The sequence below is a fragment of the Arabidopsis lyrata genome (genome assembly GCF_000004255.2).
Source record: "Arabidopsis lyrata subsp. lyrata unplaced genomic scaffold ARALYscaffold_3, whole genome shotgun sequence".
Lineage (NCBI taxonomy): Eukaryota > Viridiplantae > Streptophyta > Magnoliopsida > Brassicales > Brassicaceae > Arabidopsis > Arabidopsis lyrata.
The window spans coordinates 20,516,819-20,544,380 of record NW_003302553.1 but is presented as its reverse complement, the minus strand read 5'-3'; the positions used below and the strand labels follow the sequence as shown (position 1 = coordinate 20,544,380).

The window sequence follows — 27,562 nt, the reverse complement described above, 5'->3', positions numbered from 1 at the left end:
AAATTTGCCATATATAAAATTATTTTTAACGCCCATAATATTTTAGTTATAGACTAATATGATTTTGCCCAAAAAAAAAAAGATTAATATGTTAGAATTTGATTGAATTTTATACGAATCATCAACTTCGGACCAAAAATGTTAAGTCACGGCAAAATGAGAAGTTTTTGTAAAAAAATATACATTCGTTTTGTTCACTAATAAAGGTATTTTAGTCATCAGTTGCAAAGTTTTATAAAATTTAGAAGATACATTTTTTAGTCCTACGAGAGAGGAAAGCAATAAATACATTCCCCCAAAACAAAAACAAAAAATAGACCACACACGTTAACAGAACGGAAAAAACCAATTTGCAAAATTACACCCAAAAAAATGAAACACACCCATATACAAAATAAACAATAATGAATATGAACCCAATGAACCAAGAAGTACACGCCGTTCGTCAGGTGTTTGCATCGATAGGAGCACCGGTTCTAGCCTGCGAGATCCGGTTTGCATAGATAGTCACTAGACGAACCTGCGTGCTGTTTAGACCTTCCAAATACGGCAAAAATGCTTTCCCAAGCATTATATATATGTCTACCAGACAGAACACAACCGTCTGCAATAGACAACAAAGAGCCTCATAGAGAGTTATTACTTGTCCAATTTCATAAAATCTAAAGTTACTGGTATGAGTAGAAAAGTCAAGTTTTTATTCAATTTGTTTACCTTGCGGACATCTGCGCTTTGGCTCCCAAATGCTTCAAAAACCGCAGGCAAAAAAGACGACAATTGATCCATTAATTCCTCTTGCGAGAGCCTACCCACAAGCTGTACACAAGAACCAATGATACTGTTTCAGTGAAACCTGATGATTATATCTACATGCGACTTTGTATTAACAATCTCGGAAAACCACAAATATACCGTAAAATTCAGAAATCTTACCTTTGTTAAACAATTTATGCAAGCGACAAGAGTTTTCTCATCTTCCGTCACCAATAATGGGACGATAACCTGAAGCAAAGACATGTCGCTTAGATTACATCAACTAAAAGAAACGAAAGCATAAAACCAAAATGAGGCCGTGAAAAGTGGACCCTAAGTACATACACTTAGGCATCTGAAAGGATCGTATTGGGACAAGACCGTGGTCAAACATTGCTCAGCTTCAGTGGAAACCTGAAAAGATATTATCATATGAGATCTGGAGACATTCAGAAAGGGGTTGATCCACAAGGATAAGGTTTGAGCGTGCAATCGTTACTTTTGGAACAGTGTCCTTTGAGACATGAAGCAGCTTTTCGATCACTATTTCAACAGAATCTTCCATGGCATCTTTCTGAAATTAATAAGCAAGATATATACAAGTAAGAAAAGGTGTTCGTAATTTCACAGAGCCACCCATAATGTGTTAGAGATGATTGATTGACGAGTCTAAGTAAGGAACAAACCTGGCTCTTTAACATTTCAGAAATCAGTGAAAGAGCAAGCTCTCTGATTGAAAAATCTTCGTCATCGAGCACTTCAAGAACCACCGTCAAAATTTGATTGAAGTACTGGGAATAGAAAAGTAGGAGGAATATCCATTAGGATTGATAGACAAGTGTACATGGTAAATCCACTATGAACAATTGACTACTTCTGATTCAGAACAACAAAACGAACGAGAATCACCAGCAAAAATCACAACCAGTGAATCCATGGCGTGCTAAGTTTTTAGTCGTACTACTTAAAAGTTCAGATCCATTTAGAATTGTGATATTTATCCCACAACAGGTTTGTTTACCAACACATATTTTTCTTGTCTTACCCAATCTTAATTAGCCTAGTAAGTTTCATAGCCTTACATATACGATATAAATGTCAGGACCAATTATTCCAACTAGTGGAACCAGGGTTCATTAGGTATACCTTGGTCCAAACTGATTCCTCGTTAGCTACAGAGGCTTCAATCAATTGCTGGAGTCCAGATTTCTTGCTCGAAGAAGGGCTTCCATCACTCCCGTTGATCTGTGAAAGCATAATCATCAGATATGCTTTTTAGTACCAGAGAAAAAAAGATAACGACATTTAGCAGAAGTGAAACTAGTTACTAACCATATGTAGAATCTGAGGAATGCTAGGTCCAGATTCCGGTGTTGGATTGACCTTTATAGATGCGAGCATGTAGTGACCTAAATCTAATTCGCGGGAGACCTCATTATCATGTCTTCCTTCCAAGGAATCAGCGCTTGTCAGATTCAGACCATTTTTCTCCAAATGTGGTGGAGATAAGCCATCCAAGATTTCGATGTTGTCTGAGCTTCCATTAGGGCTAGTTCTTGATATCAAATTCTGACCAGCTGAAGCAAATGTATAATCAGAATCCTTGGGGTTCAACAGATCACTAGCTGAACTGATCCCAGTTCTGAGGTTCTGATACAGCTTTTCCTGGGTTCCACTGGAAACATTTTGACCAACACCACCAGTGATCATTGTTGGCTCCTGGGAAGAACTCCACTTCCTGCCACTATCACTGTCAACAGAACCCCCAGAATACCGGCCAAGGAATATATTCTTCTTGGAGGCACCAGCATATCCTTCCTCAGATGATGTCCCAATGGCATCAGATGGGTCATAAGACTTTATTCTCTGTTTGTCCTTTTTACTCTGCATATAGTTTAATAGGTCCACCTCGATGCGGGGAGTATATTGTTTGAGGGCTCTTCTCAGAGAGTTTTGCTCCTCAACCGACAAACTAAGAATGTAATTTAGCAGTCCCGCAGAATCATAATGATTGTAAACAGATATGATGCAAGTAATGGAAGCTTCTTTCAACTTGGTATTTTTGTCGCGGGTTAATGGCGTCAACTTTGCCAGCCACAACTTTAAGATCCCACTATTACCCGAAATTTCAGGATTACCAGCGTACCTGTTGAAGGAGTTGATGGCAAATTCAATCACAGCTAATTTAGCCTTTGGTGATCTCTGCTCATCCAGTGAACGAAGCAATGCAGGCAAAAGGGAATCCACACTGTAGGTTTTGCTGACAATTTCCAAGGTTGAGGAGCAAGGTTGTCTAACTACCTCTTTAGGATCGATTAGCCGTGAAAACACATGGGGTAGGACTCTTTCCATGTAGCTCTCAAAAGGCTTTCGGCAAGATGATATAAGATCTGCGAGTGTCGACAGTGCTGCTTGTGCGACCTTGTGGTGAGGATCATCCAAATGCCGGAGAAATAGTTTCATTACTTTCTCAAAACTTTGAATTACTTCTTGAGCACCTTTTGGGCCTTGCTGCAGCAGAGTTTGGAGAAAATTAAAAGCTGCAACTCTGGCACACCAATCAGAACTTGAGTTCAGTCCGTCGTTAAGGGCCTCGTTCAGGGAAGCTGGACCATCAACATAATTTGCTATGTCACCAATTTGCAGTTGGCTATCATCAAAACTCCTCCTCCTGCCAGCGGACATTCTTCCCCCAACATTCTTCCTCAAAAGTGGCCTCTGGAAATTCGGAACATGGCTAGCATTTGATTCCCTGAAAGTCAAATCTCTATAAGCAGTATCCATCTGCTGTCGGTCAAAATGACCTGCCACAAACCGCCTCGCCTCTCTGGCATCATTGCTTTCCTCAAGAGAACTTCTCTCATTTCTCTCTGAGACCCGTTTAGCTGTCAAGGATGAAAAGGTCGGATGAGACTCGGACAACAGATTGCCACGGTAAGATGATCTTCCTGAGTCCTTTGAAGCTTGAATTTGGGTGATGATATCTGACAAACCAAGGCCACCATTGCGATTATTGCCTTTGTTGATACTATGTGTTGATTCAGCAGCTGCACTACTTGTGTGATTATTGGATGCTGGAACAGCAGCATGGAAAGGAGGATCACGAGACGATGGAGGGTCAACTCCTGCACTAGGGGAAAAAGAAGACAATTTAGCTGCGCAAGGATATCTTAGCTCATGTTAAAGGACGTATCAAAAACAAACTATACTCTCATAAGGAAAGAAACTCAATACCTAGATCCAAACTACTTGAACGAAGGGCTGCAGGATTTTGCCTGTCAGATATATGCAGTCCTCGGAGCATACTTTCAATTGCACTGACCTTCTGCTTGCTTGATTGTAACACACTTTCCAGACTACGTTCAGAACCTTTATTGACATCCTTTGATTGCGAAAGGAGTAACCCAGAAGAAAGTGATCCTCCAGATGATAAATTTGAACTTCTATCCATAGCGACTATAGCTGATGTTCCATAGCCAGGTAGATTAGAAGGAGCAGACGTCTGAGAAAATGAAGGCTGGGAATGTCTCTCACGGACAGATGGTGAGGCGTGTCTCCTATGAATTCCACCATCTTCTTCATTTATTAGCTGAGAACATATGGAATGCCTTATCAAGCCTCATTGATGCTAATAAGCAGAATATAGAGAGTTGAGAAGCCTTACCCTTTGAATGACAGGGTCAAAGGAGGAAAACAACCGACGAGAACGATCCGGCCAAGTTTTTGCAAACATTCTGTAGCACATTCTAGCAGTTGCCCGTACCTGTTATTCAATATATTAACAGCTTTTAATGGCACATAGGAGAGAGACTGCTGGGCAATACAACAAATACAAATTATTTGATACTATTGATGCAAAACATGCATCCCATTAAAACTTGCAAGGAATCCTAATCATTGCATTACCACAGAGATAAACAAGGAACCATAAACCTACTTCATAGCATCTGCAACATAACATCTAGTATTATGGAAAATGGTACCACAAACCTACCTCACTCATAGCATCTGCCACACAGCATCTAATCAGATCTTCATATAAATCAACTGATCGTTGAATTTCTGGAGCATCAGGCCAATGTTCGAGTGTTAACAATGCATATTCACAACATCTGTATACAAAAAATGGGATCAATTTCCAGAACATCATAAATCTTACGTTTGATACAAATGCTCCAGTTTACCTTGCTCGCAGAATTGCATTACGGTCATGTTTTGCTGATTCAGCTATGCGAGGAAGTACACGGGCAGCTTTGCAGTTACGCAGCATCTGGAATAGCAAGAAACCATCTGTGTAAGCGCAAAACTTAGCCGAGCAGGCAAGGTTCTAGAAACCAAAATAAGCGAGCTAATAATTTACCGTTTTTATGCAGTTATCAGCAGATTCTGCAATTACAAGCACAGTAATCACAACCAGCTTGAAAAGCACCTGATTACCATATACTAATATTAACAAGAATGTGTATGTGTTGAATGTCATAGTAGTAAACGACAGGAGGTTAAACTTACTGGAATAAACATCTCAGCGCATGCCTCAAAATCTCCCAGTAGTTCTTTTGATAAGAGACACAAGAGATGACAGGCCTACGAACACGAGGAACAGCATATGAAGGAAAAGGCAATGGCAAAAATGGTAATCGAAACTACATAAGATAGGATGCATTAATCTAATATACCGTTCACCCCTATTGAAACTGTATCTACTAGCAAAATGTGTTTTCTGGCTAAAATGAATATAAGTTTTACTAAGATGAAGGGTGTTGGCATAGAAAAAGATGTACTTCCTATAAATTAAGTACTCAATGAAAATGGAATACCTCACCGAGTTGTCTCCATTTCCAGGAAAAGAAGAATCACAGTACATTCTAAATCCTTATAATGAAAATAGCAAATCGAAAATTTAGCTAACCTGCTTAACAATGGTAGATCTCCGGTCAGCTAATTGTGTACTTAAGGGACCAACAAGTTGCTTCAGGAGACCTCGAAAGCAAGAGTAATCGGTCGCACCTTAAACAGAAAACGATTCCATGAGATGAAATACAAGAATATTCCTCCACTACTGGCAGAATATATCATGGATAGCAATCAAAGCAAATGAAACTTAGTTTCGAAGATAAACAGACAATAAGTATTGACTTAGTACCTCCTGCAACGAGTCCCTCAACCCTTCGCATAGCTGAAATACGCATTGACCAATCTTTCTCTGGGACGAGTGTTGCAGCAATTTTCTCGAATTCTCGTATCAGCTCCTTCTCTGAGTACACTTTGATGGGCTCAATGGGTTTCTCAGTGATGTCGGCATCTCCTGAAATGAAAATATACGAAACCAATCAGCCGAGATGGAAATATTACAACACCAATTTTTAGACTTTAATCCTTGAGAAAAAGATTTTCACCCCCAAATAAAGAGTTCTCTCGCGTGGGAGCCTTTGCCCTGGGACTGCTCTTTTTGGGATTGACACTTGATGCCTTAACCTCATTAACAACATGGTGACCACTACGGCTATCGGTAGAACGCTGTTGTGGCTCAATACGTTCCAGTCTAGCATTAATATCCTTCACCTGATTAAAACAGAGAAAGAGTTCAAGCAAGGAGCTCCCCAAGACTGCAATCATATTATTCTTTGTCAAAGTACACTAAGTTATGGAAACTACTAAAATGCTATGTGCATTCTCACACTGTATATGGATTAATCGTAATCTGAGATTTACCATATATGATGGAAGATGGTGGCGTTGAAGCTCTTCTCGAAATTGAGACCCACCCTGCATATACATTTCCTGAGAAAAACAGAATTATGATTTAAAATCAAACACGAAATAGAGCATCTGAATTCTATGAATTATCTAGAACAAATAAACAGGTCTCCACGGAGGAAGTGAAATTCTCTACTCAAACTGCACTCAAATTTGATTGGGTTCACTACTATCTCAGTCATAAAAATAGAATTAGCTGTGAGAGTCTGCCTTAATGAATAATTAAATAGAAAGCTTCTGCAAAGAAGAAATCATCACTTAGAGTAGTTGAAAACGAGTTACATAAATGATGGTACAAACTTTACCTCAATGCACAAAATTGCAGCTTCCCTAACTGCTTGATTGGGATCATTTAACATCTGAAGTATCTGATAAACAAACAAATAACCGAGATCAAATTCAATCCGATACAACAAAAACATGATTCATTCAAACCAAATAGCTATCAAAGGGAGATAGATACCGGAGCAAGTATAACACGCTGAAGAGGAAGTTCCGTAGATGCAAAAAGACCAATGGCCGATGTAACAGTACGCGCAAACTCTTCCCTAACTCTCCAACTCTTATGCATCCAAGCATAAGAACCCGCTCTTTCAACTATAATCGTTGAAGAAGAAACCTAACAAAAACAAAAGAAACTCTTCTAAGCAAACACAAACCAATTCAAATTCCATTCAAATTAAGTAAAAATCTTTCACCTCCATTAGAGTCGTCAACAAACGTCTCGCAGCATCCCTAACAGGTTGTTTGCTATCACCGAGCCGCTCGACAACAGCAGGAACAAGAGCATTCAAATGAAGCTTCAAATGCTCACCAGCAAGAACAGCAGCAGAAGCAAGAGCTTGAAGCGCACCTTGAGAGACTCTAAAATTACTATCCTTAAGGAGATCCAAACAAGAATCAACAAGTGACGTCACTTCCGATGGACTCAAACTCTTCCTAGAAGCTTCGAGAAGTTGATGTAGCCTTTCAACAGCCGCCATGCGCTCTTTTGTATCCTTGGCTCTCGCCATTTCTAAAGCTTCCTCCATTTTTTACCGAAACCACCGACGGACGATTCCGATCTGACGCTCCTCCGTTCAGATCTGCTGAAATCTCTAATCAGAGGTATCGGAAAACAACACAAACCGAAATCGAATCGATCCAATGATGGATTCGATGAACAGTGAGAGAGATTGAGAGAGAAAGTGTTGTGTTCTCTGTGTAAATGTGTTTAGAGAGAGAAGTGTCGTTTAATTTTTTAGTACTAAGAAAGAAAAAGAGTAAAGGCGAGACTAGTAGAGAGACTAAACTCTCATTTTGAAGAAGATAAACAAAAGCATGTGGTTGGCTGGCCAATTTTGGAATTGCCCTTGTGTTTCTTAATAATTACTGTTACATGCCACTATTATGTAATGGTCTGAACTTAACCGCCGGTTCCGATTCGGAGTGGTTTAATCCGGTTAGGTTAGTAACAAAAGAATTGAGTTAATTACAGGAATTTTAACAATTATTTTATGAAAAAATGATGATAAAATTCTGTACTTTGTTAGTTATCTGAGAAACTATGTGTAAGAATTTATTTTTCACGTTAAATAATGTGTATTAATTTGGAGTAAAACAAATAATTTTGATTTTATCGACCAAATTGTATGTTTGAGAATAAAAACCAGTGTTTAATTTGGATAACTCATATGATATGTTTGATTGGTGCAATCGAACCACATCATATAATAACAAAAATAAAGTGAGTTTTAGTAAAATAAACTAAATCCGTGGACAAAAAAATACTTTTCATTAAATTTAGAGAATGTTTAATTCATTAAACAACATTAATTAAAAAAAAATCTCATGTCTATCACCAACCTAACAAAGCTGGAATAAATCCAAATTATGTAGCATCATCAATTTCCAGTCATTTGGAATTTTAAAAGACTATAATAAATAAGATAGTATGTTATAATAATAACTCTAAATTCTAATCAATTATTGTGAAATTAGTTTAATTAGACCATTCCAGTGATAATATATAGTACAAGACGTCGGTTCATAGATTGATTAATTATAAACATGAAAGTGGTATAATTTAGTTAGATACATTAAACTCTTTGTAAATTAATACTCAATAAATTAATACACTATAAAATAATAATAAAAATTCGGTCTCAAATCGGACCAATATGAAAATTAACAAAACTAGATAAGATAATAATTTTTTTTGAATTTTTAAATAACTATATGGACCTGTTTATTTGATGAAATTCTTAGAACTTAAAAAGTTTTTGAGGATTAACTTTTAGATTTGAACTAAAGTTGGAGATTCTTGTCGTAGCTCATATCACCCATTTTCCGTATTGTTTTTTTTTTTTTTTTTTATAAACCCTATCGGTTAATCCGGTCAACCCCGGTAAAAACGCACTGAAGTGCTTCAGAGTGGACTTCTTCTCGAAGGGCCACCACAATGTCTGTCCCGAGTTTGGAAATGTTTTCCGACTAATGTCAGGGGGTAGCCAGATCGCCTGTTACTGGACTACCAAGTAAACTACTTGGGCCTTTAGCCCAAACCCAGACTTTCCACACAGATGTGTTTTTTGTTTCCAGCGTGGATCGAACCTGGGTTAGTTCCTTCAAACTAGGCCTGGGCATATGGGTATCCCGTTCGGATTCGGGTAAAACCCGTTCGGGTTCGGGTTAAATGGGTAATGAATTTACGACCCATTCGGGTATTTCTAAACATTCGGTTCCGGTCCGCTTCGGGTATCGTCGGGTTCGGGTCGGTTTGGGTAAAAAAATTTAGACTCTATAAATACCCGAAAAATATGGGTACCCGTTCGGTTCGGGTGTTTTATATGTAAAATGTCGGGTTTTATACGTAAAATATCGGATACCCGAAAAAACCTTAAAAATTTGTTAAATTTTAAGAAATTTAGTTATATTTGAATACATTTTGCTAAATTTTGGCAAACATAACAAATAATTTTTGGATAGTTTGGTTGTTTTGCGTATTTACCAGATTGTGTGTCGTAACTTGGAGGACGTACACTTCTTATTCATAAATTGATTTCTTTTGCTGCAAAATACATAACTTGATAAATACACAAAATAACCCGGCAAACGTGAGAGTTTGTATATATATTATATATTTTTATTTTATTTGCATCCCCTCTCGTTCGTATAGTTTATCAAGTTCAATTTTTTTCTTTAATATTCGCTGAGAATATAGAAACTTGAGATAATAAAGCATATACACACACACGTGGCCAATTGTTGTCACGCCGGCGATCTTAAACAGCTGGTGCGGGCCAAAGTGGCGGAGCGTAATTGACAAGTAAATCATGCCTTAAAACTTTCCCACCTTTTTTTTTCTTTTTCTATTTGTTTTTCATTTCCCAAAATAATCATTTACTTTGATGCTGATTAGTGATTACAACATCACTTACAATTGGATTAGGCAATAAAATGATAAATTATGAAAATAAAGAATTACGACTCTACTAACAGATTAAATTTGAACCGTGTAGACAACTGAGGGTAAAGTTTAGGTATTAGTGACTTTGGTAGCTAGACAAGAACATGACTGATATATACAATAAATCAATAAAAAAAGTTTATCATACACTTGAATAACATACCAAACTAGCATATTCAACATGATATGAGTGAACTTCCATATTGATAAGTTACAGTCAAACAATATTTGTGGTCAAATGGTAAATATTTATATTCCTGAAATTGGTCACCTCACAATTCTCTATATATGTCTTTTTAGGTCTATCAGATAAAAGCACTATTTGTAATTTTTGTTTATTTGTTTGATTAAGCAAACAAATATGGCGAAAGCAGCTTCTACACTTGTTCTCCCAATCATCTTCCTTGTTATGTTTGCCTTAGGTATACACTTATCTTCATGTTTGTTTATGAAATTATGTAATCCATAATCTAGTTTCGCTCTATTCATTGTCAATTTGTCATATCCCGCAAATACTGTAGTTCCTCGCTATATTTACCTCTTAAAGTTTTCACTTAGCAATTTTCAAAAGCTTTCACATAGTGTCTAGGTGTTATTCTTTCTTTGGTATAACATCTCAAATGTTGTAGTTTAAATGGTTTTGTTGGATGTAGTTGAGCAAAATATGGGATGCACAGCGAGTATGGGACTGTGCGAAAAGGATAAGAGCTGTAGTGCCAAATGCAGAGCTACGTTTGGAGATAAGGCTAATGGCTTCTGCGACCACAGTACTAGTACTGGTGGTGGTGGAGAATGTATTTGCGTCTACCCTTGTCCGCCTCTGGCGCCTTGAAATATCCAAATTACGTATAAGCAATATCTAGTCATCGAGTTTTAATAAGAAATGAAATAAGACCACAGCTCCTCATTCCCTATTTAATGATTTAAATCACTGCTCTCTGACTATTTTTTTGGGCGACGCTTTTAGATGTTTTGGGATGCTATTTCATGTGAACGTTGAACCAACCTAATGCACATACATAACCAATGAATTCACCAGTAAACAGAACCAGACTAAAGGATAAACAACAAAATTGACAGGTATAGAGGAATTATCTACGGGTCATCATCATAAGGAACGTGTGAAACCGAGGATGAAGGTAAAACGAAGATGGGTTCTCCGTTGTGTTGAAATTCACGGTGTAGGGAAGAATGGTCAGCTTCATGGCTGATGCAGCTATTCCCGGTCATGTCAAGACGTTTGAGATCACCTGAACACAATCATCATACGTTTAGTAACGCAAAAAAAATCCGCAAATGGCCCAAGAATCAAGCTGATCCCCAGAAAATCCTTACATTTTGCAGTTCTCAGGGATTCACATAGCATGAGCAAGGCTTCGGGTGGCATAAGATTGTAGGATGCGTCGATTGAGATGAGTTTTGGTGCCAAGGGTATGAGCTTTGACATGAATCTAGCAGTCTCTAGTCCTCCACGGTTTTTGCTATAGTGGGAAACCGCAAAACGAACGTGAGGACACCAAAGGTAAACCAATGTATACAGAAAACAGAGGATATGGATTTGCTTTGAACCTTATATTGATACTCAGGAGCTTCTTCAACCCTTTTTCAAGTTTTCTGCCTAGCGCAAGAAACCCGAGAGGACCTAGTCCTACACCCGAAATGTTGAGAGACTCGATGGAGACTGTGATAGAGTTTACTATAGCCTCCGCAACCTCACTGAAGAACAAGAACAATAAGAAAATAGACAAACTTCATATCGGTATAAAGTGAAGAGTTTGACTTTATGAATACCTTCCGAGGGCATTATCTGCAACAGATAGGAACTTTATAGGCTTCTCCAGCATTGAGAGGGTATCAAGAAACTCGATAACTCCACAACATGACAGCTCACAGTTTTCCAAATCCAAATCGGCTAAACGAGAATCCAGATTCTTTGTGAAGTAAGATATTAAGCTTCTGTACCACCCAAGAAAAGCATGTAAGAGAAATGCAACTCTGTTGATTTTCTCGAAGACTAAAAAAGCAGGAACTTAGACGACACACCTGATCCCACTGTCTTCAATGGGGTTCCCGCTCAGGTCAAGAGATTCCAAGCCGGGCATATGAAGTAGAGCATGTGCAAGATTCTCTGCATCATATCTGTCGAGTTCATTTCCCCTAGAAACACATTTCTTGGTATCACAAGGTTTCCAGGCTTAAAACTGTTAAGAATTGTCTCTTTACTAGAAAATACCTTAAGTTGAGCTTGCACAGGGACTGTAAAAACTTTCCAGATGACAGAGAACCAACAACAGATCTGCAGCTAAACGTAGAAAGCCATCCTGAAATCTATATAGCGTAGGTTGGTCAGTCATGAAAAGCAAGCCACACATCAATTTGAACAAGAAGAACCGCGGTGGTACCCACATTGTTTTCAGAGAGGTCAAGGGACGAAAGGTTTGAAGAAGAATCAAGAAGTGTAGAGAAAACCATCCTCGCGATATGCCTATCGAGGTTGCTATCGCAAAAATGTAAGGAATGTAAGGTCCTGAAAGAAAAAAAGATGCTCACTAAAAGAAATCAGAAAAAAAGAAGTGCATAATAATATTACAACGTTTATGAAGAGAATTTGATAGCAAAATGAGCAAACATCTAACAAGACACGCTTTGGCATCAGTTCATACATACCTCACCGACATCAGGAATGAAACGAAAGCAGAAGGCGCAGCAAGTGGATCTATCTCAATGCTAGATGTCTTTATACAGAAACGTTGCATCCCAGTTGTGTGGATACCCTTTTCATGAAGAGAAGCGCATATTGCACTGATGGAACTCGAAGAAAGCTTGCAGTGAATAAACTCAAGCGAAGTTAACGTGTCTCGGGTCTGGATCAAGAGCTTGCACAAGGGCTCAACCTGGAGTATCATCGATAAGAAAGGAATATAATTCCTATAACCTATGAGACTAAATATAGAAAGTTCCTTACATGCTTCTCGGATCTGATCCAACGTAGAACCAAACTTTGCAATTTACTTGTCATCAATAACTCCTACAGTAACAAAGCCTAAAGATTATTTATGTCCTTCCTCTAGAGGTTGAATGATTGATTCATCTACAGAGATACAAATTTGAAGTTCTAAGAGAAAGGTAAACATCGAAAGCAATACAAAATAGCACGGCGATCAGTGATACTGAAACAAAAATAAAACAGACGACTTTATTTACAACGTCAGAGCACAGTTTAATTGCTTACAGAAGTTTCTGTAACGCAGAGCACATTCAGAAGCCTCAGACACCTGCAACAGGTAAGAATGAACACAAAGAAGCATAAGTATGATAGAGTGTTAAATCAGTCCAAACCAGATATCTCACGCACAACCAGTCATGAGCGATATAAAACTTCAGCAAGGTGAAAGCAATACAGTGTATCCGTATATACAAGGAACGTGTGAGGCTATGAAACGATTAATAATCAGAGAAACATGAAATGTTACTCAACCTAAGATACGGTCCAAAAGTTTGGAAATGAAAAGATAGTTCCTTGCAGACACATTTTTGACAACTCATATGCTCTTCATGGCAAATGTATCTCAGTATGTTATCTGCAACAAAAAAATGAATAGTGATTCTTACACAACTGACAAATCAATCCCAAGAAGTTAATTAGAACACATACCTGATACATTAATAGAACGAATCCGACCACTAAATGTCGGACGCAGAGCAACCTCAGCTGCTTCATCAACACAACTGTTACTCGGATTAACATAAAACTCAAAACGAAGCGAGATAAAAAGAAAAAACAAATCATCGGTCAGTTCATTAGAAGTAGCATACTTTTGCAGATGCTTTTCCCAGTAAAGCTGTTGCCAATCAGCTGGTGATTCCACACGGTCAACAAAATCAGGCCACCGCAGCTTAAACAACATCTTCCAAGAGCTACCAAGTGGATCATTTCTGCAGATGAATATAAGTTCAATCTTTCTCAGTCTGTCTTCTCAAATTCGAATAACAAAACAGAAATCAAAAGAAGAATTCATCAAACCTTGAACGTTTTCTGCCATTAATCAAGCAATCATCTCCAGATTCATAATCATCCAAGCAATTAAACGGCCTATACCAATAGAAAAATGTAAATAAAATAAGAGTTGTATCATCTTCATCCATATAATTTGTAACCCTAAACCAAAGAATCTCTTAGTACTGACATGTTGGTCTGAAAATTCTGCAACGCAAGAGCAGGCAAGTGAGCGATAACAGCATCAAGTAACTCCGATGGAAGCTCGTATAAATCTGGAATTGGATTATCGCCTGGAATTATACAACAAAACCCAAACTCAAAATCAGTATATTTTGAATCAAATTGGCGCAACAAAAACCTGAGAGCTTTGTTCGAATATAGTGAATATCTACAACAATTACTTTGAAGGAGCTGAAGTTTGAGAGATTGGATGCAGAGAAACGCAAGAGAAGGAGCTTTCGTCATCCTAACAAAGAGAAGAGAGTGTGAATCGCTCTACGCAACCCAAATCTTCCCGCTGCAAGCTGATCTCGCTGTTTCTTCTTCCAAAGAAGCAAAGATGTATAATAATAATGGGCCAATTACTATGGCCCAATTCATAATTATGCATAGATAGAAAAAAAAAAAAAAAAGAAGAAGATAATTTAACTTTATAAAAACTTTGGTAAAAGACTATATTAATATTATATGGAAATTTATTTACAGAAAAAAAATGGAAATTTAAGGAAATTTTATTGAACAATAACAATTTAGACGAGTTAAAAAACTATATGAGAAATTTATTTTTTGTTTTTTAAACAGAAAGTTCGTTGGAAGATGATCATAAGATCAAATAACACAAAATAATTTTCATAATTTGACGGATGTTACACATCAATAATCTTTTTATAACAATGAAATTGAAATGCTTTTAGTAAATCATAAATATTATTTTGAGCATTGTCATCTAAAATTAAATGATAAAATTTATACTATATAAAAGTCAAGGCTATAAGCCTCTGAGACCGTCCACCTAGGATTTTAAACGACCAATCGGGATTGGCCATCTTGCTAATTAACATTTTTTACCATCTCATTAATTAATTTTTCTAAGTTTTACAAATTTTCTATATTAAGATATTTATTATATGGAAAATAATATATATATGGAAAGAAGAGATATGTAAACTTTTGAAAATATAACATACGGAAATAAAAAAATGTAAAATTTAATTATTAAAATATGCAAAAAATATCTTTATTAACGAATTTAAATTTATGAATTTATAAACAATATCTTGGTAGAAAGTATATATATATATATTCACACAAAAGACATATAAATTTTGTTATTGTAGTAATATCTAAAAGTCGAGGCTATAAGCTTCTGAGGCAGTCCACATGGAATTTTAAACCATCAATCGCTGTTTGACATATCATTAGTTAACGTTTTTGAAATTACTATTATTTTTTATTTTTTTAAAAAATTTTTGTAAAATGCAAAAAGCAACATATGGAAATAAAAGAAATATTCAAAAATATGGAAAATTTTCTAAATATTTTGTCATGACAAAATACATAATATAAAAATTATCAAAATATAAATTATATATTTTTTTAAGTTTATACAATTTTAAACGAAAATACAGAATTTATTTTTAGTCTCACTACATTTATTAGTAACTTCATTTTCAATAACAATAGCCATTTAATCACAATAGCTATCTCATTGAATGATATTTTAAAAATTTATGATTTTTATTCTAAAAGTATTTATAGATAGGAAGAAATATGACAATATATTGAAGCAAGATGTATATAAATTTTGTAATTTTAATACATAAAATAATTTATATTAGTCTCACAAATTTGATTATATTTTCATATTTTCTAAACGACCAATCGCAATTACTCATCGTTAATTAACATTATTAAATTATAATATTTTATACAGTAAAATATTTATGAAAAAGAAATATATATATATATATATATATATATATGAAAATAATAGAAATGTAAATGTTTAAAAAACAACATATGGAAGTAAATAAAAGCAATATATAGAAAAAATAAATGTAAATTTTTGAAAAACAATATGTGGAATACATTAAACTTATATTCTTATTTTTCTAAGTTTCTTATTTTCCAACCAAAAAAAAAGAGTATTAACAAAAACTATATTCGATTAACCCTACATCTTTTCATTATAAATAATAACCGGATGCATCCTATTCTATCATAATTTTTAAGTTATATATTTTGAATCGTCGGTAACAGGTAGGGTTGCTTACTACTCTTTATTAGGGATAACAATAGCCCACACTGGAAGTTGAGTAGAATTTTAATATGGACCTCTCCACTCATAGCCAATTGGTTTTGAGTTCGAAGCCCAAAGTCTAATATGGTATCAGAGCCCGATCCGCACATGCTCAACCCAATCTACATCGGCCCAACCAAATAATTGGTCCGCCGATCAATGCCCGAACATATCGAGATCAATGGCTAAAAGAGCCATCATCTCGAGCGGACGTATTAGGGATAGTAATATCCCACACTGGAAGTTGAATAGGATCTTAAGTGGTATATATAAGATATGAGTCTCTCCACTCATAGCCAATTGGTTTTGAGTTAGAAGCCCACAGTCTAATACTTTTAATGGCGCATATTAAATTTTTTTTTATCGCTTTTGCCACTTGTAGCATTTGGACTTCTATTTTTTTTTTCTCTCATACTCATAATTTAATATACTCACAAGTTATATATTTTTTTTACTCTCATCATCGATTGTTACGATCGTTTTTTTTTTGTGTGTGTGATTCACTCGGCATTACATCCACATCTAATGGATCTAACTTTCCTCCTTCCGAGATGCTATATCCCATAGAAATCAACAACTTTGTTACTTGGATATCTGCACCACCACCTAATATGTATATTATACTTCTGTTTGTTAGATTGTTTGTCATTTGAGACTGAGAGTAGTTTTTATTGTTTTGGTGAGAGTAGTATCGAAAGAGTCCGGCTAAGTTTGTGAATGGTAGATGTGCTAATGAAATAGAGAATGAAACACATGAAATGAGTGCTTGCAAAAAGATAGAAAGAGTGATAGCTTTCTGGAAAAAATTGTGAAGACGGAAATTCATATACACATTGAAAATAATGAGAAAAATATGAATTGTTAAAAATAAAGTATAGATAAGCTTATGAGTACACTTCTGTATAGAATCTTATATTTAGAAGAGCTACACTAACCAATATAGTAAAGATAGACAAAGAACAATAGTGAATTTGCGTATACCAAAATGAGAAAGTCGTCAAAGTTAGTCCCCATACAACAATAAATCTAGGAAAGTGGTGGTTGCGGTGAGAGTTGAGAAACATACATCTAAGACCGTGCAAGGAAGCTCTCTTGGGAAAAGTGTCTAAGCCAATATTGTGAAAGATGTCTATGGCTAATGAGGTAACTTATTGCGTGGTTCTTTTTTGAAACTTAGGTTGTATATTTCTTCAGTTGGATGATATCTAACCAGAAAAAAGATATGAAGACTTGTGTTGAAATTATCGAAAAAGTTGTTCTTCTTAGAATACCAATTTCAATCAAAAACATGAATTAGCAAGACGTAAGAAAGGTAATAAATTTAATTGATGAGATCAGTTTCCTTGCATTATGAACAATTGGCGTCATAATTAGGTAACAAAGAAGGTTGATCTCCAAGTAAAAAAATGAAAGAGAAAGAGAGAAACGCGGTTGACATCATAACTCCATAAGACAAACTTGGATTATCAAATATGGAAAGAAAGTGAGAAAACAGTAATGACATGACCTTTTTATGGTAACGTTTTGTTCATATGTAGCTGAAACTTGATGGCGAAGTTTCTCATTGTGTTGGGATGAGCCATTTTTGTATAAGAGATGCTCTGATGATCTTTTAGGATGAATGAGGCCATTGTCAAAATATTATAATTATTTTCCTAATAGCAAAATCTTTAATAGTATAAAAAAAGTAAAAGATAATGACACATCATATTTGTAATATATTTTATACTAAATTTTACCCTATAAACTTTTTTTCTTATTAAAACAAAATTTTAAATAACGTAAAGGATACTAAAAATATAAATAAGAACATTTATGTTAAATAGAATAAATAATAAACATTATAGTATTTTTGTATTAGTAATTTTAATGTATAGCTAATTAAACAAATACTAAAACCAAAAAAATATTAAATCAATTAATAACAACAAACTAATAACCTAGTTATTTATAATAAAAAGTCTAAGAAATATCACGATCATGTAAATCATTACACACATGCAGCCAAAAACATAAGTGTGAGGAGCAATTAAAAATTTCCAAAAATTTTAAAAACACTTCCAATAAGCATCATCAACAAGATAAGAGCAAAACAAATTACAAAATAGAATCACAATAATGTCTTCCAAGCGTCGACTAATGAGATATTTTATAAGAAAACAAAAACAATAATTATCGAACAACGGCGACACCTTTAGAGACAAGACGACCATCGTTGAAAGCTTCTCAGATTTTCTCCTTATCCCCAAAAATTCAAGCTTTTTCTCTTTTGGAAAAATTCTGAGCAAAAATGCGGCGTAATTGCTGCCATGTTTCGTTTGCTTCAACTCTCAAGATCCTCAATTGTGTTCAAGCTTTCATCGGTGTTTCCATCATTATCTACTCCATTTGGATGCTCCATGAATACAACCGTCACCTTCCCGTCGACCCACCTCCGGCAGCTTCATCAAGCTCCGGAACCGAGATCGCTACTAGTATATCTGAGCCCTTGAAGAATCCTATTGAGTTCATGGCGAGTATCGTTCTCGGGTCTAATGGTGGTGATCATGGGTTTAATCTACGCTCGTTGGATCTTCCTGCTCCATGGTACTGTTTTATCTCTTGTAAAGATTCCGATTTTAGAGATTCATGTTAGTTCACTTAGTTTCCAAGTTTAGGGTTCTACTTAAAAAAGTTTCTACATTTTAGGGTTTTAGTTAGATTCGTGGTAATTCAGCTGGATCTAGTTTCTATAAATGGAGCTCAAGCTTGGGTTATTACTTGTAGTTCTTCAATTTGTTAGTTCAGGTCAAGGCCTCAAGCTTGGTCTTTGACTTCTTTTCCATTATTAATGAAGTAGCTAAAGAAAAGGGCAAGCTCTAAATGCTTGAAGATGACTGGTCTCAATTCAGCTGAAAGAACTTTTGCTAGATTTATCATGTTTGCAAGTTTTCAGCTCATCTGTTTGTTGATTCGGTTTTTGTCATGCTTGTTTATGCAGGTTCATCTACTCTTTCATGGCGGTTGGTATATTGGTCTGCATTGTTACCTTCATTGGTTTCATAGCAGCTGAAGCAATCAATGGCTGTTGCTTGTGTTTTGTATCCTTTATACAGAGACCTTACTTCACTTTTTTCCTATCGCTGTTAATAGATTGAGTTTATTAACCTGCATGAGAGTTATTGGAATGGGTTTGTTGCGGTTTTTTCCTTGACAGTTTTAAAGTACTCTATCCTCAAAACTCTGCTCATTCTACTCGAAGCTGCACTTGTTGCATACATTGCTATTGACCGTCACTGGGAAAAGGTGAGATCTTTCTTATGTTCTAATCTTGTTTCTTGTGTCCTTGACTTGTTTCTAACTGTTTAGTATCTGTCTTCTGTAGGATCTTCCGTATGATCCAACTGGAGAACTCAGTAGTCTTAGGGCCTTCATTGAAGAAAACATCGATATATGCAAATGGGTCGGGATTGCTGTGGTAGCCATCCAGGTAACTCAAATCAGTCCTTTTTAACTTTGAGCATTTTCATGATGTATATTGTTTTTAGAGAGTGTAAGGACAAAACATGAATCTTTCTTGTGTTTTTTCAGCTACTGTCGTTGCTACTAGCCATGGTTCTCAGAGCTATGGTTTCAACCCCAAAACCCGAACTTGACGAAGAGGAAGATTATGAGAACCCGAGGAGTAGAACTTGGGACCCACTTCTTGGTTCGCAAGGAAACCAAGCGCCTGCTGGGTCAAGCAAAATTGAAAACTGGAGCTCCCGAATCAGAGAAAGGGTAAGGCTGATCATTTTTTTTTTTCATTTTCTTGATACTATACGCATCAGATAATGCTTTATGAATCTGTTGATGATTACAATGGTTTCGTTTGGAAATTTTCTTTTTGCAGTATGGTTTGAACCAGAGTCCACCGGTGAACCCGAAAGGTTGATGAAGCCAAATTAACATGTTTCTAAAACTGCATGTGTCAATATGGTCTCTCTCTGAAGCTCTCTTTCTCTATGTTTGCTCTTTGCAACTTCTCGAGTGTGCATAACATTAAACATTTACTCAAAACGGTGCCGTGTTATGTTTACACATAAGCATCTTCGTTTGTGTGTTTGCTTGTATAAACAATCCTGTGAACAGTTTGAAATTAGCATTTCCACTAGAAAGTTTCGATTCAATTTATGATGAAAAAAAGCAAAACTAAAATTTGAATTGGACATCAGAAACAGATTAAAGTAAATATATAATATAGGTTAAACTCTTTCTTAGATTATATCATCTATATATGTTTCATTATTACAAAAGCTTATATTAATGTATATACGTTGTTTCATCGAGTAAGATCAAAGACTGCTTCTTCAACTAGCTCTTGCAGCAATATCACTTCAATTTCAATCCCCAAGTTGTTTGTTTCGACTTGTAGACCATAACTCCACATTTTTCCGACAACCTCGTCACTCACCGCCGAGTCCTGTAACGCTGTCCAAACATGTTCCACCATGTTAAATCCCTTGGTCAAGCCGGTGTGCGCAAGTGTTGATGTTGTCTCTGTTATGATGGCATTAACACAGTCAAAAACGAGTTTGCAGGTTGATCTCTGTTTCCTACGTTTGATGAGTTCCTTGTTGGCAAATTTGTCTCTTAATGATGGGTCTAGTGGGCTCTCCGGTGAGTGCCAACGGGTCATAAGCGAGTCACTACCGCTGAAACCAGACGCTGTTAAGAGCGTTTTGACGAAGCCATACCAGTTTTCATCTTCCTCGATTCCCATTGCGGGTTTAGTTGTGTTTGTGTATGACTCATCCTCCCATGAGAAAACCCGAGCGATTGATCCGATAGGAGGCGATTTGTCAATCAGATTAGATTTCAAAGACATTTTATCTCCTGTGGGATGTGACAATACCAAAGTGTTACAATTGATAAAACTCTTAGAATGTTTAACACCAGAGAGATAAAATTAACCTTGAGGGGTTCTTGGCTTTGCTGACACAGAACATTCCTCTTCAAAAGCCGGCTGTAAAACCGAAACTGGACTCGGCTGGTCCTGGTTTTCATTTTCCACATCACCCTGCAAACAAATCAATGGCCAATGATTAAACCAAGAATGATTTCCGAGCATCTTCTGAAATTCACAACCAGTTTTGGATTGTGATTTACCTCGCTTGTAAAAATATTTTTTTGTTGAAATGCATCACGGTGTATAGCCAACTGAGAAGGTACATCTGTCTTGTCCTTGTATGATTTTTTATTCCGGAAGAAGAACAAGCTTGAAACTTTCCATGATGACTTTAAGCTTCTTGACTCAGTAAGCTCTTTGGGAGCTTGTGCTTTTGAAGTTCCACCATTGAGCCTAATCTCAGGGACTGATTTTGACCTTTCAAGGGTATTCAGAGAATCACTTGTGCTTTCTACTTGATCTAGACCACTGCCTATGCATGAGATTGATCGTCTCGTTTCTTGCTTCACTTTGTTGCTCTCTTCACTGGATCCGGTAGGTACTTTCGTCTCTGAAAGTGCAAGCACTTCGCCTAAGGCCGTTGAGACCTTTGGGATGTTTTTTGGTTGTTGTGTGTCTTCGTTTAGTGACATCATTGCCCATCTCTCAGAAAGCCGTTTCTTTGCCTCTCTATAGACAGATGAGTCTGGAGAAAACGAGACTCGGCTGAACGAAGAGGAAGAAAAAGGACTCTCAAACCTATTTGCACAGTCCCATGAATGCCTAGATGATGTTGACATGATCTCAGAGTTGGTAATGTTTCCCACTGGATATTCGTAATTTGACCTGTTTAACGAGCAATCATCATCGATATAGCCATTGGACAAGACTGAAGAAGAAGAAGAAGAAATGGTCTCGTTTCTGCAGTGACCCTCAAAAGTTTCACGTATTTGACGTGTAATTTCCTTTGCCACTTGTCTAGTCTCAGCATCTCCAGCCTCATCAAAATAAGGAGGAGATGAAGCAATAGCCTTTATATCTAGAGACTTCCCAGGACTAGGCTTGAAGACAACTATTCGAGTTGGCTGCACATCATCGATCCATCCAGTTTCCTGATTCAAAGAAACTGGTTTCTTACTATCTTCAACCAAACATTTTTGAACACCAACAGCCTTTGAAGGTCTCAATACCGTAATGCGCTTAGCCTCTGGATGAGGAAGAACAGGATGATGAAAGTCAGAAAGATGCTGAGATAACAAAGAATTTGATTCCTGGAGAAACTTCACGAATAAATCTTTGTTAGAACTTAAAACTTGGAGTGCTTCTTGGAACTCACTGGACCTGTGAAGCTTGTCATCTGTCACTTCCATGAACTTTCGACGAACAAGATCCATGTGTTTATCACTCATACTTCCATCACACTTTCCTTTCCTCGCCTTCTTCTGATCCCAGATTTCATCTTCTCTATGATGCTTATGAAACTTACCAGCTTCATTACTACTACCCACACAAGTCAACGAACAGCGTGAAGAGCTTCTGGATCTGCTCCTTGGTGTAGAAGTCTCTAGACCCATTAGTTTAGCAACTACATTATTAGAACTCTGTCTATCTTCAACAACCTCGTTCGACATTTCTCGAGCAATGAGCTTTTTCATAGATTCAGTACTTGTCCTCAAATCAGGCTATAAACTCAGTGAAAGCTTCTCAATTCAGCGTCAGCATCAGATCGACTCTTCCTAGTTACTCACAGAATCTGCATTTTACCAGATTTCGAAAATCATGAAATTGAACAATGAGCTCGTGAAATGGGTAACGAATCTTGCTAAATCGATGTAACAAAGCAAAGAAGCTAATGTGCAGATAAAGGGAACAGAGATCAGATTCCGGCAACGAGGGAAACGGAAAAAAGCATCGGAAAGTGAGATCGGAGCTATAAGTCAGACAATTTCTGCTTCACTCACTGAGAAAGAGAAAGAGAAAGAGAAAGAGAGGGAGAGGGAGAGAGAGACCTCTTACTCTGTTAGTAGGTAGCTTGATTTAGAAACATTGTCAAGCTCTGACGCCGCCGGAGAAATAGCTTGGCCGGAGAAGATTTATGTGTGAATCTAACAGGAAGAGCTTTTCAGGGGATGATACCAAAAGGGCTTTTTTATTATTTAGAGGGAAAATCTGCAAATCACCTTTTTCCATGGCTTCAATTCTCTCTAATTTTAATATATAAAAAATAATTGTTAAATAAAAAAAAAAAAAGCGATTCTTCTTCGGGTGAATTAAATATTTATACACGGATGACCAAAAAATTAGATTTCAGAACATGATAATTTCAAAATTAAGTAATTATGAAAGATAAAGAAACTACAAACCAAAAATATCCTTCTTCTGTTGATTTATTACAAAAGTGTCATTGAATTAAAAATTGTTTTATTATTTCAGTTTCTCATCGATACTGTTCACTTAGACGTCGATGACACTGTTCATTTCGAAGTTGATAATACTGTTCATCGTAGGATATTGTAAAACATTTGTGATTTGTGTAGATAACTATTTTATTACCTGATAAATAATATAATATCGTGATAAGTTAAATGATTATCTATTGGTTTAACAGGATAACAAAATATATATCAATAAGTTTATAAATATATCGTGTTAAAACATATTGTATCTCGATAAGTTTATAATTGATATGATAAAGTTTATATTATCATAGAAAATATTTATGGTAAGATAGTAGATATATAGATAATATTTATATTAACGTGTATAACGATGTTAACATGATAACAATAAAAGTAACAAGTGTTACTCTAGTTCTGGTCACCGACGAAGCAAACCCAGAAAACAACATAATTAAGTTTTTTGGCCGCCACTGTCAAATCTTCAATCATCACAGCTCCTCCGTTCCTATCTTCGTCTCAACTCACCACTCCATTTGATCCAACAATAATTGATAACGAGGTTAACGTAATAACGATGAAAATAACTAGCAATAAAAAATAACAAGTTTTGTTGTAGATCTGCTCACCGATAAGATAGACGGAAAAGGCGATGATTATAAAACTCTTAAGCCATCTCACCTTCACCGACGCCATCACCATAAAATCCCTTTAGCTTCTCGCACCTCTCTGACGTTATCTCAATCCACGATTTTATTCACAGCACCTTCTTTTTTCCCAAACTCACCACCACCGATAATATAATCATCATCACTATCGTCGTAAATACCATCTCCACCATCGTTAAGAACCCAATAGTTTAAATAGGAATAAGCACCACTTACAATCACCACCGCAGCGGCCGTCACTGAATCGGAATAGAAACCACCACAAAATCAAATCGACTATGCATCTTTTAAACACACAAGTTTGTCTCCTCTCTTCCTCCTACATCATCACCACCGTCTTCTACTCTTTTGTTGTCATCACCATCAAGTTCTACAATTTTATTTTAGAACGATTTATTGAAAATTGTTTGTATTTGGCTGTTAGAATTTTTGTTCATGTCAATTTTGATGAACACTTCGACAGAGAATGGGAAAGGAGAGAGAAAAGCTGAAAAATTAAATAATTTTTTTAAAAAAAAATGAGGACAACAACGTAAAATCCTTTACACAACATCTGACAAAACAGTGTTCATTTGTGTCAGTTAATTTTTGAGTCTTCTATGGGTACAGATTGATAATACCCTTCTTCATTTAATTATTATAAAGTTTTTAAATGAACTAGTAATGATATACAAAATTAAATAATATTCCCTCCGTTTCACAAAAAGTGTCATTTTGACACATTTCACACAAATTAAAAAAACATTGAATTATACATATATGCTCCTATTTAATAAGTGGTTAATGATTTAAATTTAATAAAAAGTATCTTTAAGGTAAGGGTAAATTAAGAAATTTTGTGTAAAAGTTACATTGAAAATGTAGAATAACACTTTTTGTGAAACAAAAATCAAACTCTAGAATAACACTCTTTGTGAAACAGAGGAGTATATGGTTGAAGTACATCAGCTTGTTGGCAGGGATGCATATTATATGGTTTGTCTCAACTAATGGGCGAAATTAGGAAGAGGATGCATTTACTAAAATTTTGATTCTAGTTTCATTACTATAATTGATAAGTCTTCTTATTTCTTTTTCTTATGGATTAAACTTTTTTTTCACTAAATCGATAAAGTTATGTACAATAGATGGTCTTCTTCGCACCAAAACAAAAAAAAAGAGACGTATGTCTCTGCGTGTTTACGATGAACATAATTACTATTAGTACGTAGAATTTTGATATGTTTATCGTAAATTTATTGTTAATTTACGAGAAAATAAAATAAAAATGTAGTTGGTTCAAACCGTATAAACAATGAAAATAAAGAAAATTATTGAAATATTTTATTTTTTCTTGCAAGCTACAAATAAATTTAGGTGGCATTATATAAAGGTTAAATATCACAATTGCTAATAAATGATCCAAGAATCGATAAAACAATAGCATGTTATATGTTTTATCATATATACGCGAGCAAATATAAAAGAATAATGATAATCTACTCTAATATGTAATTTCATATAGTACCCAATATAATTGGGACCAGGAATATCTTAAATGGACCAACTAACTTATTCTCTTAATGTCTTTTCTCTTGTCCAAATGTAACCCCCCAAAAAAAAAAACACGTTGAGATGCAATATTTTTTAATTATTTTGAAATTTAGTAACCCAGCATTCTACAAGATAAGAGTAATTTCACCCAATGATCAAATTTAGGAAACAATCATTTTGTTTTTGTTCAAGGACAAGAGTGAGTTTTGAGCATTTTGGATAATTTTATCTTTTTCATTTAATTGTCACACCTATAAATAATGATTGCATGTCATTTTTATTTATACCTACTATGTTTGTAAACACATCGATCTCATCTTAGTTCTCTATAGTTGATATGCTAGACTCCGTTTAGAAATGTTTGGTTGGATCTCAAAATCATTTATTTCTTTTTATAATTCCGTTTATAAAGATGATTTTCTTAAGAAAGAAAGAATGTATGATTATGTTAACGGATTAAGTATTTGTGTTTTTTTAATAGAAATGTCACTTGTGGTCTACTTATTGTACTTATCACTAATTAGTAGTGGTACTTATCTAGTTAGGCTATTGTAATCTACAAACAAATAGGTTCATCAGAATATTTACATGTTAACATACAAACATTGCTTATACATGCCATAAAATAAGATATCATGTCATATCTACAATTTTTTTTTTTTCTGATATCCTATCTGTATCTAGGGATCCCTCTGTATCTACAACACTTAGGGCTTGATTGGTTCTTCCGCTAGCATCCTCCTAGCGGTTGCTAGCGGTCGGTTGCGGTTGTTAGCGGTTGGTACCAATCATAGAAACCGCTCCGTACCGCTTCAAACTGTTCGAAATCGCTGAATTTCAAAAGCTCCTTCCCGCAAGCGTTTGCGGTTGCGGGCGGTGCGGTTGGATTTAAAAAAAAAAAAAAAAAAATTCAAACGTTTACTTATAATTATTATAAAATATATTAATCTTATATATATCTTTCATCTTTGTATCACGTTCTCATCAGAAACCCTAATCAATATTCTAAAACCTTATTTTCTCAATGTCTTCCACCCAAACTGATGAAAATCAATTTGAATATTTTTTTATTTTCATTATATATTGCTTTTCTTTTTGATTGAATATATGTTTCGATTTGTTTTCTCGAATAGAAAATTATTTGCTTTTTGATTGAATTCAACGTTATTTACAGTTTGTCCCATTACTTGATACAATTTTTGGTGTTAACCCAACATAAAGTACTATCTTATTATAAAATTTCTTTATTTTTGAATAATTATTTAGTACTTTATTTATGGTTTTAATTATTAAGCATGTTCAATTTTTCTAATATTATCATAATAATATATTGGTGTTTTTATTTCTTTTTTTTTGTAATATTTTTTATTTTTTTATTTAACTGCTACCGCACCCGCTGGTTTACCAGTCATAAAACTTCCGCAAACGCATCCATTTTCAAACGCTAAACCAGTCGTTCAAAACGCTTGGTAACGCTTGAAACCGCAACCGCCCGCTTCCGCAAACTCCCGCAACCGCAACCGCCCGCTTCCGCAAACTCCCGCAACTGCAACCGCTGCGTTTAAACCAGTCATGCCCTTAAAGACTCTTAAGTCTTAACATTTCGATAAGAAAACTTTTTGCTATTCTCCCAAAGATAACAGCCAAACATATATATCCCAAAGTATTAAAAACTATAAAACCTTCTATAGCATAATAGCAATATAGAGTGTAGACAACGTGGACACATATCCACGCTTTGATTCTCGTTTCTCTGGTTAGACTTCACATCACGTCGAACCGGGTTTTATAACCAAACGGCC

General features: G+C 35.6%; 5 protein-coding genes and 1 pseudogene across 8 annotated transcripts; 2 read left to right on the top strand and 4 right to left on the bottom strand.

Moving 5' to 3' along the window:
• Window positions 1–188: 188 nt before the first annotated feature.
• LOC9322060 (CLIP-associated protein) lies at window positions 189–7,797 on the bottom strand. Its single transcript, XM_002883893.2, has 21 exons — window positions 7,209–7,797; window positions 6,974–7,129; window positions 6,816–6,878; window positions 6,466–6,534; window positions 6,150–6,315; window positions 5,897–6,058; window positions 5,663–5,760; window positions 5,263–5,337; window positions 5,114–5,182; window positions 4,938–5,023; window positions 4,748–4,865; window positions 4,418–4,516; window positions 3,988–4,342; window positions 2,086–3,878; window positions 1,900–1,998; window positions 1,440–1,544; window positions 1,253–1,327; window positions 1,099–1,167; window positions 934–1,002; window positions 715–816; window positions 189–604 (listed from the first exon to the last, which is right to left on the bottom strand). The coding sequence occupies exons 1-21, from the start codon at window positions 7,539–7,541 to the stop codon at window positions 446–448; spliced, it is 4,320 nt and encodes a 1,439-aa protein (XP_002883939.1). The 5' UTR covers window positions 7,542–7,797; the 3' UTR covers window positions 189–445.
• A 2,371-nt stretch (window positions 7,798–10,168) lies between these two features.
• Window positions 10,169–10,865, top strand: LOC9320006 (defensin-like protein 172). The gene has a single exon (XM_021033221.1). The coding sequence runs from the start codon at window positions 10,593–10,595 to the stop codon at window positions 10,788–10,790; it is 198 nt and encodes a 65-aa protein (XP_020888880.1). The 5' UTR covers window positions 10,169–10,592; the 3' UTR covers window positions 10,791–10,865.
• A 63-nt stretch (window positions 10,866–10,928) lies between these two features.
• Window positions 10,929–14,501, bottom strand: LOC9322059 (protein NLRC3). 3 transcript variants are annotated; one of them, XM_021033218.1, is made up of 16 exons: window positions 14,360–14,501; window positions 14,146–14,248; window positions 13,983–14,051; window positions 13,775–13,894; window positions 13,614–13,687; window positions 13,437–13,539; window positions 13,191–13,233; window positions 12,924–12,986; window positions 12,626–12,852; window positions 12,365–12,485; window positions 12,192–12,286; window positions 12,002–12,115; window positions 11,750–11,914; window positions 11,528–11,674; window positions 11,294–11,439; window positions 10,929–11,208 (listed from the first exon to the last, which is right to left on the bottom strand). In XM_021033218.1, the coding sequence occupies exons 1-16, from the start codon at window positions 14,421–14,423 to the stop codon at window positions 11,054–11,056; spliced, it is 1,809 nt and encodes a 602-aa protein (XP_020888877.1). In that variant the 5' UTR covers window positions 14,424–14,501; the 3' UTR covers window positions 10,929–11,053. The 3 variants fall into 3 exon arrangements, with proteins under 3 accessions (XP_020888877.1, XP_020888879.1, XP_020888878.1); XM_021033220.1 differs by having other exon boundaries at window positions 13,614–13,670; window positions 14,360–14,500; XM_021033219.1 differs by lacking the exon at window positions 14,360–14,501 and having other exon boundaries at window positions 10,942–11,208; window positions 13,614–13,673; window positions 14,146–14,244.
• Window positions 14,502–16,212: 1,711 nt separating this feature from the next.
• LOC110229708 lies at window positions 16,213–16,603 on the bottom strand (annotated as a pseudogene).
• A 1,738-nt stretch (window positions 16,604–18,341) lies between these two features.
• On the top strand, window positions 18,342–20,405 carry LOC9320005 (tetraspanin-18). Its single transcript, XM_021031703.1, has 6 exons — window positions 18,342–18,843; window positions 19,238–19,337; window positions 19,462–19,542; window positions 19,622–19,726; window positions 19,828–20,016; window positions 20,129–20,405. The coding sequence occupies exons 1-6, from the start codon at window positions 18,548–18,550 to the stop codon at window positions 20,168–20,170; spliced, it is 813 nt and encodes a 270-aa protein (XP_020887362.1). The 5' UTR covers window positions 18,342–18,547; the 3' UTR covers window positions 20,171–20,405.
• A 48-nt stretch (window positions 20,406–20,453) lies between these two features.
• LOC9320004 lies at window positions 20,454–23,372 on the bottom strand. 2 transcript variants are annotated; one of them, XM_002883891.2, is made up of 4 exons: window positions 23,173–23,372; window positions 21,385–22,916; window positions 21,190–21,295; window positions 20,454–21,111 (listed from the first exon to the last, which is right to left on the bottom strand). In XM_002883891.2, exons 2-4 carry the CDS (start codon window positions 22,816–22,818, stop codon window positions 20,558–20,560), a joined length of 2,094 nt encoding a protein of 697 aa, XP_002883937.1. In that variant the 5' UTR covers window positions 22,819–22,916; window positions 23,173–23,372; the 3' UTR covers window positions 20,454–20,557. The 2 variants fall into 2 exon arrangements, with proteins under 2 accessions (XP_002883937.1, XP_020887361.1); XM_021031702.1 differs by having other exon boundaries at window positions 23,180–23,372.
• Between the last annotated feature and the right edge of the window lie 4,190 nt (window positions 23,373–27,562).